This window comes from Leuresthes tenuis, unplaced genomic scaffold (assembly GCF_036924035.1).
Source record: "Leuresthes tenuis unplaced genomic scaffold, fLeuTen1.0.hap1 SCAF_6, whole genome shotgun sequence".
Lineage (NCBI taxonomy): Eukaryota > Metazoa > Chordata > Actinopteri > Atheriniformes > Atherinopsidae > Leuresthes > Leuresthes tenuis.
The window spans coordinates 4,373,353-4,391,822 of NW_027325360.1; the positions used below are offsets into that span (position 1 = coordinate 4,373,353).

The following is an 18,470-nucleotide window of genomic DNA, read 5'->3' on the forward strand; positions in this document are numbered from 1 at the left end:
GCTTGTTTTTCCAAGTTGCCCTGAATGCACCACGTCTGACCATGTGTGCCATCTTTCATCACAGCTAAATGATGTCAGGTGCCATTTTGACTCGGCTAACAAGCACAACACTTATTGTTACCAAGGTTACATAAGTAGCTAGCTTGCTTGCTTCATGTTGGAAACAGATCCAGAGTCACTGACCAATTTGTGCTCTGAATTCCACGATTGCTTCGCATTTATTCAACTGTTTTACAGCAGAAAGAGCAGGCAGGCAGCTCCCAGCAAGGCTTAGAACAACGAGGCAGCAGAGACCATCGTTCTGTATTCCTCCTGAACACAGGTGTCACAAAACTGTCCCACACCACAGTCTCCGTGAAGGACGAGGTCGTAAAAGTAAAAATTTTTTTAGTAAATTCTTACCCCCCCACCCCGAGTGTGTGTTAACAAGCAGGTTTTAGTTGGACAGAAATGGCAGATAAGTGCTTTGCCAACAGCTTCTCACCTTTGTGGTCACTTTGTAGGCCATGAATGCGTTCATCCCATCACCTGGAACACACAGACTCTCATTAATGACCCGAAACACACCAACACAGACGCCTTTCCTCTGCGTTTGAGCAGGAATAAAACTCTTAACAGTTATCTGAGCTGAGCTCGGATATCAAACGAGTTAAACTAGTTCCGTGTCTTTTATTTACCGTCTCTGGTTTGACCTTGTTCCTGTTTACATTCAGAGACCTGCACAGCCGGCTGAATATGGAGCAGTGCCGCAAAATCCACACGCAAAAACGAATTTTCAGCTCCAAATGTCATGATGTTTAATCTGTGTGATGCTCCACATGGTTGTAATGACAAATAAAGCCTCCAGGGGGCTCCATCAAGGCGACACGGCTCCTACTCTGCATTTTACACCACTCTGAATTGTCCAGATGAAGGTGGAAAGTTTGACATCTGGCATGTTTGTCCCAATCAGAAAAAAGGCAAAAACAACAACAACAGGAGGCTGGTGGGAAATAAGGGCTTAATGAGCGGATAAACCCATTAAAAAACCTGCCAAAAGTGACTCTGATCTCTGGGTTTTTCCATCTATGCCACATTTTTCCGCAGTATCACATCATTAACATGCACTCACCAACTTTCTCGGGGTCGGACACCGATATGTTTATGTCGAAGGAATCGCCGCCTTCCTCCTCTTCGATCTACAGAGAACATCAAACAAAACAAGCTCAGCTGTTTCCAGACTTTAGTTGTTGTAAAATCCAGCAGATAAAAGTCGGCGTGACATATTTCCCGAGATGGATTTGAACTACACGGAGTGACATTAAAATGATATCTGAACATATCAGACAAAGATAAAAACACTGAACACTCAAAGCTTTTTGTTTGTGAACGACTGTTCCTGCTGGGCCACATTTAACTTTAATGGTCTGGTGTCACCACTGCAGGTTTGTCTTATGTTCAGTAACTTAAGGAATGGGTTTGTGTCTGGAAATGACATTTAATAATGTGTAGAAGTCCTGATCCAGCCTTCATTTCTTTATATATTTCCAGGAAAACAAGAAAAAGGTGCAAACACAGATATAAATACAGAATATAAGGTAAAAATCAGAGTTTGATCAGTTCTAAGCAGCTTTAAAGTGAATATCTGGTCTGAGCTCCTTTATCCTCCATCACAGCCTGAACCCTCTGAGACGAGCTTTCTGTCATTTCTTTAAGGAGTTTTCAGGAATAGTTCTCCAGGCTTCTTGAAGGACATCCCAAAGCTCTTCTTTGGATGTGGGCTGCCTTTTGTTCCGTTCTCTGTCAGATGATCCCACACTGCTTCAATAATGTTGAGGTCCGGGCTCTGGGGAGGATTCATCCCTCCATAAGACCTGTTGCCACTGATTTTCAGTCCACTTCTTGTGTCATTTGGCACAGCTCAGCCTTTTCTCCCTGTTTCCCTTCCTTAAGAACGGCTTCTTGACAGCCACCCTTCCATGGAGACCATTTCTGATGAGGCTTGGGCCAACAGTAGATGGATCAGCTGAAGGTCCAGATGCATCTCTCAGGTCCTGTCAGGTCACAGCTGGATTTTTTCCTCTTTCTTAAGGACATCACTTTCAGATCCTGTTCATCTGCTGTAGATAGTTTTTTAGGCCTGACACTTCTTCTTTTGTCCTCCACTTGTCCAGTTTCCTCAAATGTTTTAAGGACACACTGCACACCATGCTGAGATATGCCAAGTTTTCAGCTAACAGCTCTTTGGGAATCACCTTGTTGCTGCAGAAATCCTATTTTCTGTCTGTCAAATTGTGTTTTCTTTGCTGTTTTTCATAGATTCAACTAAAGAAATGGGAACAAATTATGTGTCTTTGTGACAGGCTGCTGGTAACAAAGTGCCTAAAGATCCAAAGATGTGTGTGTGTGTGTGTGTGTGTGTGTGTGTGTGCAGTTACCTCATCAAATGAGGAGTGTGTGAACATGTCGTCGTGGCCGATGCGTGGGGTGATGACGGAGGTGGGAGGGGTGATGGGAGTGATGGCGGGCGACGGGCCGTCAGATAGCAGGACGTCTCGCTCTGGACTGTCCAACGACACCTCCTCTGTCGCCTCTACAACGTGCGCACGCACGCACACACACACACACACACACACACACACAGATTACAAATCTAAATACAAGCACCACTTTGTAAAGAGAAAGAATTACAGGAGCTTAAACTGCAAAAGGAGGGTGACGGGAATGTTGTAAAGACAAGAATCTGCTGATTTCTACTGGCTCAGAGTGAGAGCGTGCACGTGTTCCTGGAGTAACTAATAAAGTGCACATTTATCTTTCGCTATCAGACAAAAGAAACAGTCTCAACGAGCAGATTTCCAAACTAATAACAATGCTTAAAATCTGGAGAATGTGGACAAAAATATACAAACAACTGAAAGTGAGACCCAAATAAATCAAGTCTGACACGAGCCGAACATCAGGTGAAGCATCATAGAACAAGTGAAACAAGCTTCTCTAAACTCAACAGATCATCTCAGTTTTACGGCCTGTGCAGACCTGTGAGACAGTCATACCTGGGAACAGATCCTCGCCATCGTCATCGAATAACAAGTCCTGCTTGGGTCCGTTTGAGTTGGTGCTGATGTCCACGGCTGGCAGACTGGCTGGTTGGGACTGAACACACACACACACACACACATGGTCTGAGACTTTCTGTGCACTGGACAAAAGCAACCACAGGTTCATAGATCAACCCCAGGTCCGGTGTAGCATGGCAACACAAAGAGGGAAATGAACAACTGAATGGAGGAAACATATCAAGTTACAAGTTCTCTGACGGGCTCTGATGGAATCTGATGGCAGCAACGCGTCCCAGAAGAGAAAAGAAGGGAAACGAAAGGCTGGAAAAGACTGAGGGGTAAAAATGAGCAGCGGTTCAGCAAAGATTTAGAGAATCTGGAGACATCTCTGTGATCATCAGTCCTGGATGTCTGTGACCTTCAGGCCCTCAGGCAGCGCTGCATTAAAAACAGACCCGACTCTGTCCTGAAATCACTGCCTGGGCTCAGGAACACTTCCAGGAATCACTGTGGGAGCACAGCTCAGAGTAACACCCACAGCTCAGAGTAACATCCACAGCTCACAGTAACATCCACAGCTCAGAGTAACACCCACAGCTCAGAGTAACACCCACAGCTCAGAGTAACATCCACAGCTCACAGTAACATCCACAGCTCAGAGTAACATCCACAGCTCAGAGTAACATCCACAGCTCACAGCTCAGAGTAACATCCACAGCTCAGAGTAACACCCACAGCTCAGAGTAACATCCACAGCTCAGAGTAAAATCCACAGCTCAGAGTAACATCCACAGCTAACCGTAACATCCACAGCTCAGAGTAACATCCACAGCTCACAGCTCAGAGTAACATCCACAGCTCAGAGTAACACCCACAGCTCAGAGTAACATCCACAGCTCAGAGTAACATCCACAGCTCAGAGTAACATCCACAGCTCACAGCTCAGAGTAACATCCACAGCTCAGAGTAACATCCACAGCTCAGAGTAACATCCACAGCTCAGAGTAACATCCACAGCTCAGAGTAACACCCACAGCTCAGAGTAACATCCACAGCTCAGAGTAACATCCACAGCTCAGAGTAACATCCACAGCTCAGAGTAACACCCACAGCTCAGAGTAACATCCACAGCTCAGGTCAGATGGATCAGAACCTGATGCTGCGTCCTCCAGACTAACGACAGAGAAACTCTCAGTTCTTTAGCGTCTATGGAACTGGAAACCTGCACATCTGGAAAGGCTCCATCAATGCTGACAGGTATAAACCGGTTTTATCTTCAGGGGAGGCTTTGCATATTTCAGCAGGACAAAGTTAAACCACCTCCTGCATCTACTTCAACAGCGTTGGTTCGTAGTAGAAGAGTCCAGCTGCTGCACTGACCTGCCTGCAGTCCAGATGTTTCACCACCTGAAAACATTTAAAATCCAACAAAGAAGACTCTGCTGAGCAGCTAGAATCCTCTACCAGACAGGACTGGGACAACATTCCTCTCCCAAAGGTCCAGCAGCTGGTCTCCTCAGTTCCAGATGTTCACAGATGTTGTTAAAAGAAGAGGGGATGCTGCTCAGTGGGAAACATGGACCTGTCCCAACTTCATGAGACATGTTGCTGCCATCAAACTAACCAAAGTGTTGGAAAAACACTGGGAAATGAAAGAAGAATGTGGATTCTTTTCATGAGCTGTGGGAACATGAAGTTAGACCTCACATTAGAGGTGTGAAAATCAACCGGAATCATTACCCGATTTTAACTTTGAAAATGGAAATAATTAGATGAACAAGGCCCTGACCCGATCCTACGTTTCAAAGTCAGTTGACCAAGTTCATAAGATTCTAAGAGTAGTGAAGAGTCCGGACACCTTTTACACAGTAACCTACAGATCCCCCCCCCCTTTACTGCACTAAAGTGCATAAAAACCCATCAACCCTCTCACATCAAAACTCTTAAACTTCCATGGAAGCTGGACTTCTCATTCCAGTTTAACGCAGGTTTCCTCATGCGTTTGTCATGAGGTTCTCTGGATTTAAAGGTGTTCGTCACCTCCAAATTAAACAGATTATTTAAAATGGAAGTCTGGGAAACTGTAACCGCTGTTTAACTCAGCAGGAGTTTAGAGCTCAAACTGCTCATGAAATATTAGGGATAGCGTCACTTTTGAAGCCCACATGAGCGTCTCCAACAGCGAGAGGAAAACTGGAAGCAGAGCAGCGGCCACATCTGCAAAAAGCCTGTGCAGAACTCAACATATTCCCAGAAGAAGCAGGGGGAAAAATATTCGAGCTGTGTGTCATCCATCCTGCTGAACCACAGAGCTTCCTGTCGGCCGGCGAGGAAACGAGCAGCTGCTCCACGAACACTGGAGGTAAAACTGATCGATCAGCAGCTCCTTCCACAGAAACAGACGCCTCAGAGGTCGGTAATTACACTGCAGACACCAGACGTCATGGCAGAAAATGGCAGGTTTCAGCAGCTTCCAGCAGGCGTGACTCAACTGGCATCATAGAGAGAGCGTTTCAGTCACATTTCTTGTTCAGTTTAAGTCAAAACAGCATCATGTTTGCACCTGCTGCAGCAGACAAATCCACCTGGGTCCCATTCGTTCTTCTCATTCCAGAAGATTTTGCCTAAAATGCTCAGTCCTGACAAACCCACACGGAATAGATGTTAAATTCTGGTCTCTTTGGAAAGCTGAAACTCTCATTTTGCACCTGAACTGTCAGAATCCCGCAAAGTGTTGAGTTACAGATGTTAGAACACACAGAAGCCAGGTGACCCAGTCCTAGTTTAACCTTAATAACAACAGAAATGAACACAGGCTTTTCTTCAGGCATGTCCAGGCTGTTAAAGCCTGTGGACACAACATGGCAGCTCCTACAGTTTTAAGCTAGATGCTAATCAAAAGCTAAAGGTAGCAGCTTTATTCTAAAGCCACCACGTCAACAAAGTTTACATGCAAACACCAATTATGCTGCTCACACACCAGAAGACTTAGAAAAGACTTAGAAAAGACTATCAGCTCACATCTAAAGACATGTTTAGAGTTTTTAGTCCCAGACGAGCCTCAGATTGAAGATTTTACAAAGACTGTGAATCTTGTAGGGTCATTATTTACAAGACTACTTTTTCCCATCATGCTCAGCAGAAGTTTTACAAAAATGGAAGAGAAGCAGCTTTTAGCTGCAGCTGCTCTGGTTTGTAGTGAAAAACCCAACAAAAAGAAGAGAAAACGCCACAGAATATGGGCACAGACAGTCCATTTTCACCTGCTGGTCGCTCGTTTTTCTACGTCCGCCGACATGTTTGTTATTGACCGTCTGCTTTCCTGTTTCCGATGTTGTCAGAGCTACATCTGGCCCATAGCTTGCTGTTACTCCAGGTGAAGCCAGCTTTGGGCCACATCTGGCCCATAGCTTGCTGTTACTCCAGGTGAAGCCAGCTTTGGGCCACATCTGGCCCATAGCTTGCTGTTACTCCAGGTGAAGCCAGCTTTGGGCCACATCTGGCCCACAGCTTGCTGTTACTCCAGGTAAAGCCAGCTTTGGGCCACATCTGGCCCACAGCTTGCTGTTACTCCAGGTAAAGCCAGCTTTGGGCCACATCTGGCCCACAGCTTGCTGTTACTCCAGGTGAAGCCAGCTTTGGGCCACATCTGGCCCATAGCTTGCTGTTACTCCAGGTAAAGCCAGCTTTGGGCCACATCTGGCCCACAGCTTGCTGTTACTCCAGGTAAAGCCAGCTTTGGGCCACATCTGGCCCATAGCTTGCTGTTACTCCAGGTGAAGCCAGCTTTGGGCCACATCTGGCCCATAGCTTGCTGTTACTCCAGGTGAAGGCAGCTTTGGGCCACATCTGGCCCACAGCTTGCTGTTACTCCAGGTAAAGCCAGCTTTGGGCCACATCTGGCCCATAGCTTGCTGTTACTCCAGGTAAAGCCAGCTTTGGGCCACATCTGGCCCATAGCTTGCTGTTACTCCAGGTGAAGCCAGCTTTGGGCTACATCTGGCCCACAGCTTGCTGTTACTCCAGGTAAAGCCAGCTTTGGGCCACATCTGGCCCATAGCTTGCTGTTACTCCAGGTAAAGCCAGCTTTGGGCCACATCTGGCCCATAGCTTGCTGTTACTCCAGGTGAAGCCAGCTTTGGGCTACATCTGGCCCATAGCTTGCTGTTACTCCAGGTGAAGCCAGCTTTGGGCCACATCTGGCCCACAGCTTGCTGTTACTCCAGGTGAAGCCAGCTTTGGGCCACATCTGGCCCATAGCTTGCTGTTACTCCAGGTAAAGCCAGCTTTGGGCCACATCTGGCCCATACAGTGCTTATATTTTCATTTTCATGACGTAACAATGAGAAAAGGACTGATTTCTACCAGGGAAACATGTGATTGTGCACATCTGAAGCCTGGAGTTTCATGTTTTGGGATTTCAGAGCAAACTTAATTTCATTTAGCGTAATAAACTGAGCGGGTGACACGTTAAACTGCAGAGTTAAACCATCCCCCAGCAGTTAATGTGCAGAGTGTCGCAACTTTACTGCGTTTTTATGAGCAGGTTTCATGTTTCAGTTTATGATCTCACACTAAAGTCCCTCTGAAACCCTCCAGAGTGGCTTTTGTATTAAATATTATGATGTTTATTCAAGCTACTGTCCAGGAAGTGAAATGTGAGACGGTGGTAAATATTTCCCTCACCGGTGCACACATATCGCTGGGTGTATCTGGGCAGCAGGTGGAGGTTTCTCAGGTCAGCATGAAGATGAAATGTTGAACATAAACACACCTGTACAGACACACAGAGCTGTTCACAGCTGGAGTCCAGGAAGGAGGGAAGGGGGAAGAGTGGAGGAAGATGGAGGGATTTTAGCTGAGAGGACAGAAAGAGGAGAGGAGGAAATGAGCGATGATAACGAGGAGCTTCCTCCCTCCTGACTCAGCAAAGGGCAGAAGGGTCAGAGGAAACACACACACACACTAACACACACTAACACACACACACACACACACAGTCACTAACACACACACACACACAGTAACACACACACACACAGTAACACACACACACACACACACAGTAACACACACACACACACACACAAACACACACACTAACACACACACACACACACACAGTAACACACACACACACACAGTAACACACACACACACACAGTAACACACACACACACACAGTAACACACACACACACACACACACACACACACACACACACACACACACACACACACACACACACACACACACACACACACACACACACACACACACACACACACACACACACACACACACACACACACACACACACACACACACGGCTAAATCCATCCAACAAGTGTTCAAACGCTGCTTAAGTTACTACCAAACGTTAAAGGAGAAATAACTCGTCAAAAAGCTACACTAAACACACTGAAATCAGCTCAAAGTCCAGAAATATAGAGACAGAAGCTGAGCCTGGCAAGAAGAAGCCTCCGTGTTTGAAAAGAATCAGGCTGGTAAATGTTAGTTCAGGGTCCTGTTCTCCACCTCAGAGTCAAATACTGGGAACAAACAGACCCAACATCCACCTTTAGCACCTCAGCCGTCTCCAAAAACCTGTTTCTGAAAGGAAAATGAGATTTCAGTTCGTCCAATTTCATCATATCAGACGAATAAAGTCCTGTTTGCAGATTTAATCCAACTTTAAACAGATAACGTCGCTCTTTTCAAACTAAAGGACCTGTATGCATGAGAAATCTGAATCTACATTCATTAAGGAGGAGAATTCCCACCATCAGATCAGGTCAGTTCAGGTCTGAACATGAAGTCTGTTAATACGAAGCCTCGTGGTCACGTCTGATCGAATCAAATCTGAGAGCCTGTTGACTGAGGTCATGTGACATCATCAGTGCGGTCTGCAGCTGGCGCTGTGCTCAACGAGTCCAGTCTTAAAGGGCCAGTTCATCAAAATCCCAAAGAACACAACCGTACTTTGGGATTTATTATCAGGGTAAAAGCAGATCTGAACAGGCCCCACAGTGTGAGGATCCTTTAGTTTTATGTCCCAACAGCAGGGGACACGTTTAACCACCAGAGGATCTTCAGTGAAGGCCATCATCCCCCGAAACGTCGTCTTCATGTCTGTCTCACACTGTTGGAGGTTGTTTTCAGCCAATATTAAATGAAGACCAGCTCAAAGTCTTCGAGTTTCCCGCGTTGAATATGATCCACATAGATTCCTGCAGTTTCTAAAAGCAGAATGGGAGGCAGAGCCTTCAGTTATCAGGCCCCTAAAAGCAGAATGGGAGGCAGAGCCTTCAGTTATCAGGCCCCTAAAAGCAGAATGGGAGGCAGAGCCTTCAGTTATCAGGCCCCTAAAAGGCAGGATGGGAGGCAGAGCCTTCAGTTATCAGGCCCCAAAAAGCAGAATGGGAGGCAGAGCCTTCAGTTATCAGGCCCCTAAAAGCAGAATGGGAGGCAGAGCCTTCAGTTATCAGGCCCCTAAAAGCAGAATGGGAGGCAGAGCCTTCAGTTATCAGGCCCCTAAAAGCAGAATGGGAGGCAGAGCCTTCAGTTATCAGGCCCCTAAAAGCAGAATGGGAGGCAGAGCCTTCAGTTATCAGGCCCCTAAAAGGCAGGATGGGAGGCAGAGCCTTCAGTTATCAGGCCCCAAAAAGCAGAATGGGAGGCAGAGCCTTCAGTTATCAGGCCCCTAAAAGCAGAATGGGAGGCAGAGCCTTCAGTTATCAGGCCCCTAAAAGCAGAATGGGAGGCAGAGCCTTCAGTTATCAGGCCCCTAAAAGCAGAATGGGAGGCAGAGCCTTCAGTTATCAGGCCCCTCTCTGTGGAACCAGCTGCCACTTTGGCTTCAGGAAGCAGACACCCTCTCTACCTTTAAGATCAGGCTGAAACTTTCCTTTCTGATAAAGCTTATAGTTAGGGATGGCTCAGGTGAGCCTGAAACATCCCATAGTTCTGCTGCTATAGGCCCAGCCTGCTGGGGGAGCTCCCATGATGCACCTCTCCTCCCTCCATGTACATGTGACATCATTGTTGTCATTGACTCATGTTTCTCTCTCAGCAGCTCTGGTGTTACGGTGTTTCTTGTCCCCTCTTTCCTGTCCTCTCAGGCCCCAGCTGGTCGAGGCAGACGGTTCTTCCTGGTTCTGGTTCTGATGGAGGTTTCTTCCCATTAAAAGCGAGTTTTTTCTGTGGCCTCATGCACGCTCAGGACCAAAGAGAAGTTCAGATACAATCTGTTGCAACTTTTCTTTAATTTGGTTCTGCATGAACTGGATTTGATTGGATTAGAAGGAACTGAACTGATTCTCTGAAGTGCCTCGACATCAGATTGTTGTGATTTGACACCATTTGAATAAAACTGAACTGCAGGTGTAGCTCACATGCCTAAAGGCTGATTTATGCCCAACGTTAAATACGCAGCTGCATACAAACGGAGCCGTCGGCGTTCATTTTGTACGTTTTTCTCAGCTGACGTGAATGATGCTTAAAAAGGAGAAAAGTAAAGTGTGACCCTGCTGTGGCTGAGCTGCTTCAACGAGCTCCTCCTTATAAAAATAAGATAACAGGAAAACTCCAGTTAAATCAGCGTCTCTGCAGAACTGGAACATGGTGGTGGAGCAAATAAACCAGGAGTCGATCATCCTCATCATCATCATCATCCTCATCCCAGAAGGACAGAAGAGAAAACTGAGACACTAAAGGAGGAAACCGGAGGAGTCGCAGGTTATTAAACACTGTCCTCGACCCTGATCCACCTTAAAGTGTGTTTAACATCCTTCTTCTGTTTATTGGCCCCAGAAAACACACACACACACACACACCCACAAACACACACCCATGAACACACACACACAGTGCTGTTGTGACACTTAAGGAAGACAGTCATCTCCAGGAATGAAATCCAAAACGCTGACATGACAAAAACAGAAAAGCAGGCCTGTGTGTGTGTGTGTGTGTGTGTGTGTGTGTGTGTGTGTGTGTGTGTGTGTGTGTGTGTGTGTGTGTGTGTGTGTGTGTGTGTGTGTGTGTGTGTGTGGAGAGTTTCTGAGGTGAAGTTACCACACAGCAGAAGAAGAAACTTAGAAACAGATTAAAGCTGAATATTAAAGCATATCTTCACAGAGGTCTCACTTAACAGCTTTAAATACAGCAAAAAAGTTGCGTATGTGCACTTTTTCTCCACAAAAATCCCTGAATCGTGGTGCAATGTGAACCAAAAGCCACTTCTTTTATTCCTTTGTTCATTTCTAACGTCAGAAACATCTGGTTGCTAAAAGCGCCAGAAGTTAAGATGTTCCTCAAAGTAAAATCAGCTGCATGAAACTCTCTGACGTCTCGTCCTAAGATTTTAGAATCCAACTGCGACTGAAATACAATTAAAGAGGAAACTTGAGGTGTTTTGTGCAGCTGGCCTGAGGGGACAGAATAATTCAAATATCCTACCAGTAAGATGCATTAAATGAGCTCATATGACAAACAACCTCTGGCCACAGCAAAGAGGCAGAGTGAGACGATAAGGAGCGGCACAGCAGCAATTTAAAGACACAAAATGAGCACAAACAAATGAAACAGCCACAAAGACAGGAAAAAACAGCAAAACAAAAGGTAGAATAAATTAAAAAAGATGCACAACATGACAACTAATGAGAAGAAACAGCAGCACGAATCTTTAGTCAGCCACAAAAGAGGCCAAACAGCCACAAACGTAGCAGTAGTCGCACCTAAGGTACCACAAAATACAGCCAAGAGCCTCAAAATGACTCACTGAGGAAGGAAAGCTGCAAACGAGACCAGAAAAAGGTGCACAAAGGTGTGTTGGGAGCCACAAAGAGGTGCAACATCACAGTGTATCTTTACACACCGAGCACATCTGGAACTGAGCCGAACTCAGCTGGATTAAAAAGTGAGGGGATTAGTTCCACATGAAACCTGTCGAGCTGCACGTTATGACCCTAAAGAAGCTTTGCAGGTCCAATAAAACAGCGTAAAGCTGCAGGCTTGTTTTCCATTCTGCAAGCAGACAAGTCGGTTCTGTTCAGCCGACACTGGATCTGACACACATCAGAACAACTTTCAACTCTGATTTGGTCTGAGGCTGAGGTGATTTCCGGGTTTTTCAGGGTCAGTGTCAGAGCGAAACACATAAAAACACATAAAAAACTGATCATTTTCTCACTGCAGAAGAACAAAATAACTTTTGTGCTCTTCAGGCTTCTTCGTTCATAGTTGGAGCAGAAAACGCCCCATTTCATGTGAGCGTGAACCCGGATTATCAAAGAAAGATCAGAACCACCCACACAGTGAGAGTCTTGTCTGATTTTTTATCTAACATGTTAACACAAAGACTTCCTGCAGTGAATAAGGGAGAAACGTGTTAAAGTTGCAAACAATCAGCTATAAAACTACTCAGATCTTAAGCCGCTGACCTCACTTGGTGAATCTATAACTGTTTTATGTGACTTCGAGGCAGAAATGTGAAGATGTATGGCCTTTAACAGACTCAAAACAGGCTCTTTAGGACCATCAATGTTGACTTGTGACAAATACCTTTTGTCATTTTGTCAATTATTCACTCGTTTTTGTTCCAATAACTGCGCTGGATGAGACTTTTCTTACACCAGGGAGAGATTTAATGGTTAAAAACGATTTAATTGTTGCATATCTAATTATGATCTCAATGCCTCACTGATATTTCAGGCTAAATGCAGCCACAGGTCACTGCCACTGTTGTTAAACCTTTTCAAATGTGTACCTTGTCATAAATGTTAAAACTAAACCTTAAATCCTTAACCTCAATCTTCATTTAATCCTAACATAAAGACAAACGAAGAAACTTTAATGTGTTAATTGTGTCGGGTGTCCGTTTTTCCGGTGTCCCCTGAAAGCACCATCCACACCTGTGTGACTGTCACCTGACTGCACGCAAATACACAGATTCTGCGTTTTTTTTTCAGCGAAAATAGACCCTCTCCGGTTCCTGTACCTGTGGCTTTGAAGGCCACCGTGAACTGTCTCAAACAACAGTCTGTGTTGCGATTAAACGTTTGGTATTTTTTTAAAGGTGCAAAGATGGCCAGAACAGAGGCGTCCAAACACACCAAACCTCATTCAAAATCTTGTCATTTAAGATTTCCTCTATGTGTGCTGCATCTCCCAAGTTTTCCTCTGTTGTCAGTCAGAGGTATCACGCCCTGCCTGCCTGCCTTACCCCTTTCGGCCTCCCTTCATCACCTCCTCCTTACCTCCTCTGTAGCGGCCGGCTCCGGGAACAGGTCCTCCGCGTCCTCCACCTCATGAAAGTCGGTGTGCTCCGGTGGTGGATCCCTGGCAATGTCCGCCATGTTCGCTTCGTTTCTGCTGGCGGATCTGTGGTGATGGCTAACAGCTAGCTAACAGAAACATACACACCGACAAAAAGCGAGAAAACAGTCAACTGACAGGGAGAGGAGGAGCGGGAAGTCAGGAGGTTCTCCCAGCGATGTCACGTGACCAACGGGCGCCCTGCTGGGAGCCAGAGGAAAGGAAAACAGGAGGTCTCACTCCTTCTTTTTTTAACCTTCTCGAAGAAGCGTAATGGCTAATATGATAAATTCTTCAGGCACTAAACTGAAAATATGAACAACTATGATTAAAAAGATTTAGAAAAAAATACTATAATGAATTAACACAAAAATACATTTCATGAAAATAATCAAAGCGAAGAAAATCAAACTTGTTTAAGAATTGGGATGTAAAGGCGGAAAAAATCAAAATCAATCAAATATTTGATTTTGGGCAATTTAGTTATCATCATAATTAACTATTAGAACCATGGGGGTGCACAAAAAAACTTGTATGATAGCAGCTTAAAAGTCCAAAAGTCAATAAAGTTTATATTTTCACGCAATGTGAACGTAAGAGAGCTATAGATGATCTTTGTACCGGGGCTAGCTAAACGAGGAGGTGTTTCAGTCGGACTGTTTTCAGGAACGCACCGTTATTTCCTGTAATTTAACAGAACATCGGCAACTGTAAGCTCTGGTTTAACAGAAGTGAATATAATGATATAATATGTTTTTATTTTAAAGGTTTCAGCAGCCAGGGGAGTTCGCCCTGTTTTCGTTTGTTAGCTGGTGTTCAGCTAACGTCGCGAGAGAAAACTTGAGAGAAGAAGAGTTAAAGTTTCGGTTTTGTAGTTTTGTTAGCATGGATGCTAACGAGCACACAGCTTATGTGGCTTCAGAGGAAGAAGTTCAGTATTTAACAGAGGAGATAGAGGCAGAGCTGGATCTGGACCTGGACCTGGAGTTATCCAAGATGACGGTTGAAGGTAAGGTGCTAAAGTTTGACAGCAACAAGTGTAGCTGTTTGTACCCGTGTGTTTGTTGTGAGTTCCCCAGAAACGAAACCGTGTTCAAACAAACTACAAACTCCACTTGTGTAGTTCAGATCTGACAAGTCTCTGTCGTCTTACCTTGAGTTAGACCTGGTCTGAATAGATCAAGATGTGCGGGGAAAAATCAGTAATTGTTGCAATTTTTAATTTGTTTCATAAATTTGCTACACGTAGCTTATACGTAGTTTTAAGGTTCACAAACATCTCATCTCATCCTTCCGCCTGTTTATTATCATAAACATCTTGTTTAATTCTGGGTTTTCAGATTTAAAGTTGTTTCATGTCTTTACGGTTGATGTCATAATGAAAACAGAAGCTGGAAACATCCTCAGATCAGGTTATTTAAGATGAACGCCTCATGACCAGCCAGTTCTCTTCGGAGTAAAAAAAAAAAAAGGGACATGAACAGTAGCTGTGATTACATTTCCTTTGTTGATTCACCTTTAAAATGTGAACAAAGACCTCTCAGAGCTGAAACGGAGGGTCCAGGCTACGCAGACGGACAGCACAACGGCAGAGTCTGCTGTCAACACGCGGCAAGACTGGGAGAGCCAGGTGGCGGCCGTATTTGAGCTCAGCTCCAGCCTGAAGGAGCAGCACGACGGGGTAAAGAAGAAGCAGGAGGAGGAAGAAGTGTCGCAGGAGAAACACAAGCAGCAGCTGCAGAAGAGGATGGAGGAGACCAAACGCCAGCATCAGGTGACACTGACACACTTGCTGGTTGAAGGCACCATGTGGGGTTTTGTCTATAACAGACTGACCGTATTTTCAGGCTCTTCTGGAGAAACTGGATTCGCTGCGAGTGAAACTGCAGCTGAACAACTCCAAGGCCACAAGGAAGAACTTCCTGAGCAAGAAACAGGAAATGACGTCAGAGAAGAGCAAAGCCGAGGAGGAGAGGAACAGGTGGGACAATGTTTTAATCACGTCGTTTTTTTGGTGAAGTAAACACAGGTGAAGGTTTATCATTATAAGGAACATTACATTTCTTTTGCTTAATGGCTCAAAACAAAAACAAACTGCAGCCATTTTGTTTGTCCCTCAAGTGAAAATCTTCACGTTTGACCACAAAAGACCTCGGACCTGTATGAATGATGCTCAATTTCTAAAACTTGCTTTTCGACAAAAGAACCAAAACCAAAAAATGTACTCGGTGTGATTTTCTTTGGGTATGCCAGAGATCGGTTTAACTGGAATGAGATGTGGATAAAATCCATCCTAATCCTTCCTGGATAGTCTGAGTGAGAGCATCAGCCCAAAGTTATTAACAAAAATAATGATCCGAAAATGTCCTCAGGCTTGAAATGTTTTGTTTTTAAATTAGAGGTCTTATATTATATAATTTATAATAATTTAACTTACTGTATGAGACAGATTTAACACTCTGTTTTCACCTTTTGGTGAGCACGGCTTTAGCTAACTCTGCTGGAACATTAGCCTCAGATATAGTTTATCCACTGGGCTCTGATATCCTCTGAGGCTGCTGCTAGATGGAAGATGCATGCTCCTCAGTACAGCTGACAGCAGAACATTTCCACCAGAAGCTGGCTTCATCCGTCCAGCAGGGTGGATGTGAGGGGGCGGGGCTTAGCAGAGGAGGTGGAGTCAGCTTGAGGAGTGAAAATCAGAACGACTCGTTAAATGAGGAACTTTCAAACAAAGGGGAACAAAATAAATACCAGGTTTGTGTTTCTGGGGAGTTTCACACCCTGATTTATGCTCCCAGAAACAGAAAGAAGGAATTTTTACTGAATATGTCACCTTTAAAGACTTCTTAAGGATCAGCTGGAAGCCAATCAGATTATATTCAGATCTAAGCCTGAAAAGATCTGAAAGAAAAAGCAACAAAAACATTTACAAAGATGTTACAAAGATCCAGTGTAAAGGATTTAGAAACCTGCAACGCAACAAGTTATAGGAGGCAGAAATGCTCCTTAAGAGCTAAAAACATCCCCAGAAAACTGAAGCCACCGGCTGCTTTGTCCCCCTCTTCTGTTCAGGCTCGCCAAGGAGTTGGAGGAAAGCGACAGGAAGCTGAAGGCGCTCACAGACGAGCAGAGCGAGGAGCAGCAAAAGTGGGGAGAGGAGCTGGAGGAGCTGAGGCAGGAGATGGAGCGAGTGAGGAAGGAGGCGCAGGAGGCCCAGCTGCAGGCCTTAAAGGATGAGATCGAAGCTGTCGAGAAGCAGAGAGACGTCGCCATGTCTCACATCGAGGCCTGGCTGAGAGAGGTACGGACGGCGGTTACTGAGCGTTTTATTCTTATATCAGGCATCGATATGGTGCAAACAGCATGAAAGTGCATGAAATGACCAGCCCTTTAACACCTTCAGTGCGGTAAGAAGCTCATGCCCTCACCTGTCCTAGGTGTCACAGTACCTGACCGCTCTCAGGCTGGATTTCCCACAGCAGTACCCCCAAGAGCGGCTGAAGTGGGAGAAGAAAGAAGGTTTGGTTATGAGGAACAAGAATGAGCTCCAGAACCGCTTCAAAGATGTTCTGCTGCAGCTCCAGCAGGGCCGTGAGCTGCAGTCCCTCCCCAGGATCAACGTGCCGTCTCTGCCGCAGGTCCCCATGGTGAGAAATGTCCCCCCCCCCCACACGCTCGGGGTGTAGCTGCTCTGACCTCTGAGATAACAGCTCTTTCTCCCGCAGGCGGACCTGAGGTTCAAGCAGGTGATGCAGTCTGTGGCGCCGCCACAGTTCACGCCTCCGCCGCCGCCCGTGAACCAGCCCCCACCTCCACAGAGACACCCGCACTATTACCAGCCACGGCAACGTCTCCCTCACCCTCAGTACCAGCAGTATCCAGCCCCCCCACACCTGTTGGCCCAGCGGCGCTTCCAGCGCCCCCCTCCGCCTCACGGCCATGTTCCGCCCTACGGTGAGAGCGCCTACCAGAAAAAGCCTCTGTTCCCGCTTCACGTCCAGCCTCCTGTGAGGGAGAGTCCTCCTCCCAGCCTGTCCCCGTCCCCTCCGGTCTACCCGGTGGTGTCCTCCCCACCTCCACCCGCCGCCCCGGCTCCCGCCACCCCCTCTGCATCTGGGGGTAAACTGGACAAGGTGCTGGAGAAGCTCGGCACGAGGTTCCCACAATGCAACAAGGCTCAGCTGACATCGCTGCTGCAGCAGGTGAAGAGCTCCCGTGGCACCTTGGCGGGGATGTCCATGGAGGAGGTCATAGAGCAGGTGGGCTTAAAGCTGGCCCTGAGCGAGAGGTCGGCCCTGGGGCCCATCAGCCGGCCTTCCCCTCCGGGGCCCATCCAGAGGCCGACCCCTCCGCTGCAGAGAGCCGCTGCAGCGGGCGCAGCTCAGCCTGCCGGGGCCCGAAAGCGCTGCCTCATGTGCCAGAACCATGTGGACCCAGAGAGCCGCCACCCACTCAGCTGCTCCCACACCATCCACAAAGACTGCATCCAGATGTGGCTTCAGTCCAGCAAGAACAACTCCTGTCCCTTCTGCCCGGCCAAGTGACGGAGAAACGTCAGGCCGCTTATCAGCCGAGGATTCGGACTGTTCGTCCTCGTGTTTCATTTCAGGTTGATTTCAGGTTGATTTCAGCTTGATTTCAGCTCTCGGTGTTAATAATTCGCCTGTTGTGGCCTTTCTCTGTTCATTGGTTTGTCATTAAACTCAAAATCAGCTGCTTTTTTTTTTTTTTTTTCAATAAATCAAATGGAAAAATAAAAAACGGTGACAAGCAAATTCTTTTCCAATACTAACTATCTGCAGAACAGATATGTGGAAAGGTGCTAACCTGGAGGCTTTTATCTCTATTACCCACAGTGTAAAAGTGTTATTTTGCAGAGACGAATGTTTAAAATGAATGTTTTAATAGTCCTTCGATGCAAAAATGTCCTAAACCAAGCAAAATATTATGAGACCACAAGAGTTTGGAACAGATTTGAAAATAATCTCCTTTGTGCTTGTCTGTTAAATAAAGGCTGAATGTTTAAAATGAATATTTTGATGAAAATGAAAAGCATTTTCACTCAACACAGTCCAAATGAACAGATTTTAGATTTTCTTCTATTTTTGAAGA

General features: G+C 46.0%; 2 protein-coding genes across 3 annotated transcripts in view; one reads left to right on the forward strand and one right to left on the reverse strand.

Moving 5' to 3' along the window:
* snx2 (sorting nexin 2) overlaps positions 1-13,530 on the reverse strand; it is a 37,076-nt gene extending 23,546 nt beyond the window's left edge. The window contains exons 1-5 of the mRNA XM_072387261.1: positions 13,298-13,530; positions 3,036-3,135; positions 2,418-2,572; positions 1,112-1,178; positions 485-528 (exon numbers count right to left, since the gene is read on the reverse strand). Of these exons, the coding sequence (XP_072243362.1) occupies positions 485-528; positions 1,112-1,178; positions 2,418-2,572; positions 3,036-3,135; positions 13,298-13,396 (465 nt within the window). The 5' untranslated portion in view covers positions 13,397-13,530. The remainder of the gene's footprint in view (positions 1-484; positions 529-1,111; positions 1,179-2,417; positions 2,573-3,035; positions 3,136-13,297) is intronic.
* A 478-nt stretch (positions 13,531-14,008) lies between these two features.
* On the forward strand, positions 14,009-18,096 carry rnf214 (ring finger protein 214). 2 transcript variants are annotated; one of them, XM_072387263.1, is made up of 6 exons: positions 14,009-14,364; positions 14,891-15,129; positions 15,203-15,336; positions 16,431-16,659; positions 16,796-17,005; positions 17,084-18,096. In XM_072387263.1, exons 1-6 carry the CDS (start codon positions 14,241-14,243, stop codon positions 17,900-17,902), a joined length of 1,755 nt encoding a protein of 584 aa, XP_072243364.1. In that variant the 5' UTR covers positions 14,009-14,240; the 3' UTR covers positions 17,903-18,096. The 2 variants fall into 2 exon arrangements, with proteins under 2 accessions (XP_072243364.1, XP_072243365.1); XM_072387264.1 differs by having other exon boundaries at positions 14,010-14,364; positions 14,900-15,129; positions 17,084-18,095.
* Positions 18,097-18,470: the final 374 nt, after the last annotated feature.

Excerpts from the sequence above, each read along its gene's own strand:
- rnf214 (XM_072387263.1), top strand. The coding sequence starts at position 14,241 with ATGGATGCTAACGAGCACACAGCTTATGTGGCTTCAGAGGAAGAAGTT. Across the intron at positions 15,130-15,202 it reads AGACCAAACGCCAGCATCAG|GCTCTTCTGGAGAAACTGGA; the intron begins GTGACACTGACA and ends CCGTATTTTCAG. Across the intron at positions 15,337-16,430 it reads GCCGAGGAGGAGAGGAACAG|GCTCGCCAAGGAGTTGGAGG; the intron begins GTGGGACAATGT and ends TCTTCTGTTCAG.